A 9,736-nucleotide genomic window follows, 5' to 3' on the forward strand; every position below is an offset into this window, starting at 1 on the left:
GTCAACTCCAACAGATATTCTCGGGTTTGAGAACTTCGGCAGTTCGCGGACTTGGCTCACGCCATTCTTCCGGTTCTCTTGATCAACAAAGTTCGCAAACTTTGGTTCAAGGAATAGGACTTATACATAAATGTATTTCCACAACAATGCTTATGTTCACATTGATTATGTAATCTAAACTCTCATTCCAATCATTGAAACATTCTTCGTCAAAGCAATTTTCAAAGTGATTGAAATATATCATGACTTTCGTCACTAGGTAAAGATAAACTTGGTCTAAGCGAAAAGCTTACAACACATATTTCGAGATATAGATAGGCGAGGTATACTCGGCTCGAAATACCAACTGTGTATAATCAAATTCTACATATAGCATACGACTTTTTATCTCAAGAGGTAGGAGATAGAATAGATAGACTTTTGAGTGATAGATAAGTTCAAGTCTTCACATACCTTTTTGTCAAGAAGTTCCACCGGTTCCTTGAGTAGTTCTTCTTCTTGTATGATGAATCGCCATGAAGTCCTTGAGCTCAACTACACTTTCTATCCTAATCCGATACTTAGCTATAGTAAACTAGAAATCAAGACTTATAGTTTTGATTACTAATATTGAAAAACATGCTTGAGATAGCAACGCATGCGAGTTCGACCGAGCAATGCTCTAACAAAGGCCTGTTGAATGGCTGCAATTTGAAGTCGCTTCCTGTTGGAAGACTTCTCTTCAGCCGATCATGTAGATCTGTATAAAGTTAATGTGCAATTGGGAAGCAATAATAAGCCAATCCAGGTCGATGCATCAGTAAGTCTGCACAACACATTATCCAAGCATGTTTTCAAGGCACGAGAGAAGCATATTCTACACTGATACGGTATGTTAGAGACCGTGGTAAAACGACGCTGGAAGACAATGTTGAGCAGGTCAGGCGAGAGCGAGAAAGACTCATCTGGTACATGTTTCCGGGAAGAATCAACCTCAGCTGACTCAGTATGAGAAACACTGTCGACACTCCTACCTACATCTTCACTACCAACAATAACATCATTCAAAGAAACAACATCATGCAAAACAGACAAGGCAGGCTTGACAATACCGTGTATGAGAAAGTCTGCTGAAGCTCCAGGACCAGCAATGGCATTGTGACGAGCTCCTTCCAAACCTTTGCAGGGAGTTCTCCAGGATCGTAAGGTCACGCAATGGCTGCATAGTCATATACGTGTCTGTTGGAGAACAATTTCCCAGGCGCAGTAAACATGTAGATTGTTGGAGATGATGGCTCTGCAAGTGACCTTATTGTCCTCTGTGGAAAGGTGTCTGTCCTATAAATGTCGTGCAAAAGAACCCTTTGCGTAGCCTCTACCATTCACTCCATCTTGACATCCATGAAATTTTTTGAATGGGCAGTGATAATACCCATTCTATGAAGCAACGTCCTCAGCGTGAAGAGGTGTAGAAATTTGACGTAGCTGAGGAAAAGTAGATGATGGCCGAGGTGTAGGAGAAGGATGCTGAGAAGGTATCTGTGAAGCTAGGAGCACGTGACCGTGTAGATGCAGGCATAATTAAAAAATCTTCACAAACCCTAAAAAAAAAATTAAAACCCTAGTTCGAATAAAAAAGCCAAGAGGTAAAACAATCGTGGGGAAAGAAAAAGAACAGGAAAACAAAGGGAGGCGATGAAAAATCAAAACCAAAAAGATGCAGGGATGAGACCAATCCATTGACAAACACCGACTTTCAATCGCCGTAGTTTCTCTATGGAGCTCATCGCCGGAACACTACCTAATTTTCATGGATTATATATATGTATTGCTTATTCTGTGAGATTTGTTCTTCACTATCATATTCTGGTGATTATAACATATATCTCATATTTTCTCATAGGTTAAGCTCTCAACTCATGCAAAAGAGGAGTAAACTATTTTGAGAATGGCAGTATTGATCTCTCCACGATTACACTTTTGTGAATATGATGCTACATGATTCCATTTGATGTTCTCTAGGAATCGACTTACTTCCTTGATTGCATAACCGCTAGGTAATAAGTGGTGAACTTTAATCTCTACGTTCGTACATCGCTAGAGAAGTTGTAATCCCTATGTTGAGTCATATCGCACTAATTGTTCTCTTGTTTGTAACTGGTGTACAAAATAGTTTTTGTCGATGATTATTTTTCTCACAAAAATCTCGTATCTTAGTGCCTCTAACATTAAGATCGCTAATTTTAACTTCCTTGTTCATAACTGGCGAGAAGAGAGAAAAGTATTGGGATACTTATTTACTTTGTTCGTAACTGGCGAGTAAATTTATATGTACAAGGAAAATCCTTCTCTTATGATTAAAGTTAAGGTCGTTCATGTTGTTCTTTTGGGAATAACATCAAATGGGGTGGGGGGGTGGGTGGGTTGTTTTGAACTTGTGCTTAATGGTAATATCTTTGTGGGGAGAGCGTACGCGGATTTGTAAGAGACCTTTATATCTCCGTGACGCGAACCGAGTTTACTTGGTGAAATCGTCTAAACTGAATGATGGTATGTGTTCTCTAGTCTTGAATACTCTTTTTATTAATTCATCTTGATCATGATTTTTCGCCTTTGCTGGAGAATTATTAAGTAGTATCTTACTACATTACATATGGATTTTCGGAGCATCATGTAAGAATGAGTGGATTATTATCTATAGGTTTTACCTATTTTTCAAAAGGAGTAAGTATTGACTAAGGGGGAGAACATATTGCTTCAAAGTTGTGCTGCAATTGAACTTTGAGGTAGGTAACAATAATATGTTTTTGTATAACAACCGATCAGTAGAGTGATATTACCTCATTCTAACAAAGCTCTTTTTGAGTATTCTCATAAGTTATTATCGTTACAGATCTTCAACAATAAATGTGTTAAACAAACACATGCATAACCATGAAAGAACATGAAGTACGAAGAATTCAAGACATTTGTTGAAGATCCAAAGAAATCAAGCATAGGGGATTGAGTTGAAAAGTTTATTTATTTTGAATCCATATATGCTGAATAATTTTGTCACTAAAATTTACAAAAGGGGAGATTGTTAGATCAATGCGGGGTTAGACCCACAAGTTTTGCTATCTCAAGCTTGTTGTCAATATTAGATGATCAAAACTATATCTTGATTTCTAGTCTACTAAGTCAAGTCTCGTACTAGGTTAGAATTTGTTAGTTGAGTATCAGACATCACCCTTGAAGACTAGAGATCTACAAAGACATTTGGAGAACTTATGTACCAGGTATGTGAAGATTAAATCATTTTATTTTATTCACTATCTTACGATTCTATCTTTTTGAGACGATGTTGTATGACTTCTAGTAGATTTACAAAGAAGAAATTTTGAGTCAAGCTTGTCTTGTTAAGAATCTCGAAATATGATTCAACCAAAGACGTTCAAGGATCCTTAACAACATTAGTTCTAAACAATTTATTGTGTGAATTAATTTGTGGATGAATTAAAAATTGCCCATGCAAATGTTTTTATTACGTGGAAATGTTTCAAACGTCATAAGAGAGAAATATTAAACTGTATAATATTTCTGCTCAGGGTAGGTTGGCGAACAAGTTCACAAACCATAAATAACTGATTTTCAGAAATACAAGAAGGTTGGCGAACCAGTTCACAAACCGTGAATTCATTTGGGAACAGTTCACGATCCGTTGTGAACTGATATATTAAAGTTGATATTATAAGCTAGCAGTTGATGAATATGGTTCACGAATTGTTGCACCCTAACTCGTGAACAAGCCTAACGGTTCACAAACTATTTTACCAACTGTCCAAGTTTAAGATTTTGGCAGATACTCAAAGACTTAAATATGTTTAGCATTGCTAGGACTCTCCCAAACACTTCTAAGATTTCATTGATTATTCAAACACTTATGTGTGTATATCATGATTAAATTGTTAGGTGTTTAAGTGAACATTAAATTGCTTTAGTTCTTTGGCATACTTTCGAAATCGAACAATCATTATACACGGTTCCAGAATTGGTTCATAGTGTATATTCTTGTATCATTTTTTCAAGACCTAGGTTTTCACTGAGAAACATAATTATAGAGTCGGCCTTTATAGACCTAGGTTTCCTCTGAGAAACATAATTATGTCTATGACTAGAAGACATTGCTTTGGGGATTCGTGAAGCTAGGGATGACTATCTTTACCTTAATAGTTCGTGAATCCTGATCTTGCTTTTCTGTTATCGAAGTTTTCGTAATCTCTTTCAGGCAAGTAATCACAAAGTTCTCTTTGTCTCAGACTTTGTGATTCCTCAAGATAGATATATGAATACTAATCTTAATTGATCTTTGATATTTTGAAGATTGTTCTTGAGAGGTGGTTAAGAATCTAGGATGCTCTTCAGGAGTCGTAAGTTCCAGTCGTAAGTTCCAGATAGGTGATCAACAAATGGGATCCATGAGATTTTGGCCCCATCCGCAACCAATTTAAAGGATTTCATGTTGACATCTACACCCATTCCAACATCTAATGGATGAATGGATGAGCACGATGCAAATATATCCAACAATTTTTTTTAAATTATTACTTGAAAAATATGGAGGTAGAATTTTGATAAAGATCCTTTTAAAATAATTTAGCTTCTATTAGTAACGCGTTGCTACATGTCTTACAGAATAAAAATTCTTATAAGCTAAATATATATTTAAGCGCACACACACGTACATACGCACTAAACTGAAGAAAAATAACTTAAATTCTACTACCTCCGTTTCTAGAAAAGTGAAAGAAACACTTTTATAGAAACAGAGGGAGTATTATACCTGACCTTATATCTAACGGAAATCCCATAAATCTCCTTAACAACTTAACCGTTGGTGTAGGTGTTCAATGAAATTTTAATCCATCACTCGCATCTAACCCAAAATCTATTGGACTTCTAATAAAAAGAAATAACCATTGGTGCAGGTGTCCAATGATTTTTAATCCATCACTCTCATCCAAAATCTATTGGATTTCTAATAGGAAATTATACCCGTGGCTAATACATTACTTCATGGGTTGGGCACTCATCCGCAAAATGTCTGTCGGTCGGATTGTGTTCGGTCGCTCGATTATGTGAGAAAGACCAAGCCCAAATGTTACATATGAATAAGAGTTCTTCGTGTTTTTTTTATTGTAGGGGTTAGCATTTGGCCCGAAATCCGATGATCTGACCCGGCCTAACCGCATTTTTATAGTTGGGTGCCCAAATCATTCACTAATGGGCTGGATGTAGATATAAACTTTGAGATCCGAGGGGATTTTGGATCTGATGCTACAGCCTTAAAAATCCGAGGATACATCAGTTGGATTAAGATACTTATGAGAATTTTATAAAATATGGGATTAGTTTTAGTATTTTGTTACCGTCTTATCGTTTTCTCCCATCAAATTAATTTTTGGAGCATGAACTTGAGAGGCAAATCCAAATCACTTTTTTCTTTCTCTTTATCGGTCATTATTCATGTCATTTTTGTTTTTCTATTTAAAGTCTTAGTTATATAAGAACTTCATTGAATCATTTTCATCTAATCCGCCTATCCGTACATCCATTGCATTGAAAATCCGTTGGATATCGGATTAGATGCGGATATTAAATGTGAAAGCCGCCATCATGTATTGGATTAGATGTGGTGGATGAGGCAAAAACCGGCCCAATCCGGACCATGCCCACCCCTCTCTTGTTAGACCAAGTTTGTTTTTTGGCCTTGACCTGACTTTCCCTAATGGTGGGTTTGGATGTAAAATTTTAAAGGTGGAATTTATGGGTGCAGGGGATTTGGTAGAATTATGTTTCCCTTTGTATGTTTGGTTGCTCAAATCCTTGGAATCACGTTTCCCACGAGATTCAGTTTTCCAGCAAATCCTCCATATGGAGTCCGACCCCTCCTCCTAAGATTTGCTGAAAAACTTATCAAGGGATTTATGGACCCACTTTCTTTTAACTCTAAATCCCATATATATGCAATTTTAAGATTTGAGGGTAATGCCAAACGGTACAAAGACTTTAATACAAGAAAACTTTATAAATCCTAAGAATTTTAATTAAGTTACCAAACACACAAAGAATTTACATGAATCCCAAAATTTATAATCCCATGGAATTATAACTTGAAAACGATGAATTCTGCAAACAAACCCACCATAAATGTAAACGCCACGGGCCACTAAACCAGGGATAGTAGTGGTATATGGACCTGGTGTGGAAGTGGAAGGGAGTCAGCTGAAACATCAGCAGAGAAAAACAATTTGCGTCGTGGATTCGCAGTTTCGCACCATTCAGTGGTACTAGTGATGTTTCTAGTGCGAAAACTAACTGCTCGTAACCCTACTGGCAACGTCCGCTTCTTTTGTGCACCTCCATCCTCCACACCGTCACCCAACTACAACACCACCAACAACACTACTACTACCAACAACAAACTATTCGTTGGAGGTATCCATCTCTCCTCCTTTTCCATTCCTTTCCTGCTTAAATTTGTTTTTGTACTTACTATAAAATAGTTTTTGTTGGATATTTAACGAACAGGTCTGTCATGGGGAGTAGATGAGAAATCATTGACCGAAGCTTTCTCTTCTTTTGGAAATGTTACAGAAGGTAAATGAAAGAAGTTACTTATTCATTCAGATATGTGCTTGAGAAAATGTCTGAATGAGCTTCATCAACATTTTAACGCAAAAAAGCAACACTGCGTCTACCTTAGATTATGTTTAGGATTCCAGATAATAATATTAACTCGGGGACATTCAACTAACCTGACATAACTTTGTCAAGAATTTTCTCCTGTTTAGATTAAAGGATACTTCTGTTCTCAGCATATTACATAAGTCATAATGCATCTCCTGGTCATCATGGACGGTTGGACTAGATAACGTTTTTAATAGCTTTTTAACTACTCTCTTGAATCATGGATGTCAGGCCAAGTTTTCCTTTTCTTTCAAGGAAAATGTTTCTTCTTTTTTGCTTTTTGAATGTTTTTTATTGATTTACTTTTATCCAACAAACCCATGTCATACTTGATCTTACTTATGTATGACAAACCTGCTTCATTTAGATTATGATTGCGTATGGGAATTAGATTAATTTGCCATTGCATCTAGTTCACAGTTGACATCTGGCAGAGGGTATTGAAAGTTCTTTGAGGCCTGAGGTTCACCTCGTGCTGAGGCTCCCCAAATAAAACATTCTCAAGGTGCATGAAGAAAATCTACTTTATTTACGCCTGGAAACCATTATTTTCACTCAATAATCTAAGCTTGTCGGGCAAGATACATTTACAAACGCATTAGTTTGTTGTTTATTTTAGACTTTCAATGTTTTTTTCTACAACCTTTGGCTGGTCTTTTACTTATGGGAATTGGGGTGCTCATGTTTCTAAATTCTTGCACCAAGCGGATGAATCACCGCACCTGATATTTACTATGTTTTAGTGATAGCAGTAGCACGTCACAAGTATTGCATGAATGACATTGCTCATCTGCCGGCTTCTTTTAAAGGGACATTCAATACTTAATAGTACACCTAATCGGAAACCTAAAAAGATTCACTCTTTTAGTTAACTTGCAATAATTTGAATTAGAAAAGAAATGATGTTGAAGGGAGGATATATAGCAGAAACTGGGTCGCGTTTGGCTTAGAAATATCGAAATTACGACCTATTATATTACTGCCCCCCTAATTTCTTTGAACAAGTATATTTGTAGCATTCCTGAGAGAAGCTGTTGGATTTTTCAGTGAGGATTATCTATGACAAGGATTCTGGAAGGTCAAGGGGATTTGGTTTTGTTCACTTTTCAACAAACAATGATGCTAGATCTGCCAAAGATGCCATGGATGGAAAGGTAAGGTTAGATTTTATTAGACTCATAAAATGAATATTGAAATTCTGTTTTCGCAGTAGGATCACTGCAACCAGTTTCCAGCGGAAGAATAAAGCAAAAACTGCAAGTTGTATATACGTGTAGACCAATAATTGAATCTTTTTTCTTCATCATAACAATAATAAGAACAGCTGAACCCTTCTGACCTGCTGAACTAATTTTCCATGCAGGCATTTTTGGGTCGACCACTACGCATAAGTTTTGCTCTTGAGAAGGTTCGTGGTGGACCTGTGGTAGTCCCTCGTCTTTCTAATGTAACAGATGTTAGTCGCCGAAATAATTGAAATCAACCCGGTAATACTTGTATTTTTCAGCTTTCTCTCTTTTATTAGCTTTCGTGGGGGATTAATGAATGATTGAATAATAGCTGTACTTCAACTTTATGTGTAAGTTTTTCTTTTCCAATAAAATCTTAGGTGCATGGTTACAATGTATCTCAAATAGACTTCTTGTTCTCTTGCTCTTATAATAATTCTCTTTTCAACAGTTACTTTATTGACTATAGGTCTTGTGCTGCGGCATAATAATCAACAATGTTCAGTAGGAAACTCAATTGTTTAGTCAATTTCTTGGGACCTAATTTTCTTGATCATGGTTAGATGAATATTCAATGATATTACATAATTTATGCAATTTGAATATCTATAAACCTGGTAAAGTTATGTATATTATCATGCTTAGAAAAAGTTGTTCTGCGTCATTTTAGATAGACATCAAAAGTTGCAGCCATAAGTCTATGAACTATCAGGTCGAACATTCCCAAGAAAATGTTTCGATTATCTGTGTAGAATACAAGTTGTACAGGGGATCCTTCGCTTCATGCACTTTTAATCTTCCCCTCTGGTATGAATTGCTTGTTTGCAGGAACTCAGACAACTAGTGCCCTTCTAGACTGCATAAATACACAACACCTCCATATTTTTCCAGATTCATTGCTGAACCACAAGAAGTTCAAAAATATAGGTAGATACCTGGTCACTGATACTTCCGATTTATATAGTGAACACTAACTGGTGAACCTGGCATGATTTTTGGCTCATGACTGAAGTTCTTATCGATGTTCAGGATAGGATGGGTTTGCATGGGGATGATCGAGCCAAGACGTGCAAATAAAAATAGTTTTTAAGTAGACGACGGAAAAAGAAATCGTTCGAGGCTAGAATTCATTTTATATATTTTGAACAGCAAACTGTTGGATCCAATGATGATTATATATAGCTTGTTTGTCTAGTTTCTTGGGGAAGCAAGATTTAGTATGTGTAGGAACAGCTAGAGATCAAAATTCAAAATCTTGATGGACCTTTTGAATTGAATATTTGAATTGCAAGTCCTATTGAGCTGCATCTTGTCTTCCTAGTACAAGTACCCAAAGGATTTAGGAATCCTAAAACAGGAGTAAAGCTTAGGAGAAAATTTTAATTATCCAAGACACATGTTTAGCTGGTATCAGCCTCTCAGTTATATTTGATTATTAGTGTATCCAGTAAACTTTACTCTTTTAACAGAACACTAGCTAAGTTTGCCAGAAGCATCAACTACATTCTCCATATCTTTAGCCAGACCTCTCTTTCTTTTATCCTTTTTCTTTTTTTGGTTTTTTCATTTTTGTTTTCTGGGAACTTGACTAGAGTTCAGCTAGAGTTCCCACCACCAGGGTCCAGGAGTAACAATCCTCAGTGCTCTCTGGCCATTCAAATACAAACCACAAGCTGTTCTTTTGGCTGCCTATCTGCTTTGTCTCTTTGCAATCTCCAACGCTAACCCGTCAGTTAGTGAGAAGATTTTACCAACCCATCCATCCTTGACTGAAACTGAGAGGGAGTGACACCAACACT

The 9,736-nt window shown here is 36.6% G+C and overlaps 1 protein-coding gene across 3 annotated transcripts; it reads left to right on the forward strand.

Annotated features, from left to right (window-relative positions):
* Nucleotides 1–6,186: 6,186 nt before the first annotated feature.
* LOC113319434 (glycine-rich RNA-binding protein 4, mitochondrial-like) lies at nt 6,187–9,210 on the forward strand. 3 transcript variants are annotated; one of them, XR_003345460.1, is made up of 6 exons: nt 6,187–6,456; nt 6,550–6,618; nt 7,756–7,862; nt 8,072–8,195; nt 8,766–8,864; nt 8,967–9,210. XR_003345460.1 is itself a non-coding variant. In XM_026567689.1 (4 exons), exons 1-4 carry the CDS (start codon nt 6,315–6,317, stop codon nt 8,097–8,099), a joined length of 351 nt encoding a protein of 116 aa, XP_026423474.1. In that variant the 5' UTR covers nt 6,187–6,314; the 3' UTR covers nt 8,100–8,396. The 3 variants fall into 3 exon arrangements, 2 of the variants coding, with proteins under 2 accessions (XP_026423474.1, XP_026423473.1); XM_026567689.1 differs by lacking the exons at nt 8,766–8,864; nt 8,967–9,210 and having other exon boundaries at nt 7,756–7,867; nt 8,072–8,396; XM_026567688.1 differs by lacking the exons at nt 8,766–8,864; nt 8,967–9,210 and having other exon boundaries at nt 8,072–8,396.
* Nucleotides 9,211–9,736: the final 526 nt, after the last annotated feature.

This window comes from Papaver somniferum, chromosome 10 (genome assembly GCF_003573695.1).
Source record: "Papaver somniferum cultivar HN1 chromosome 10, ASM357369v1, whole genome shotgun sequence".
Taxonomy (NCBI): domain Eukaryota; kingdom Viridiplantae; phylum Streptophyta; class Magnoliopsida; order Ranunculales; family Papaveraceae; genus Papaver; species Papaver somniferum.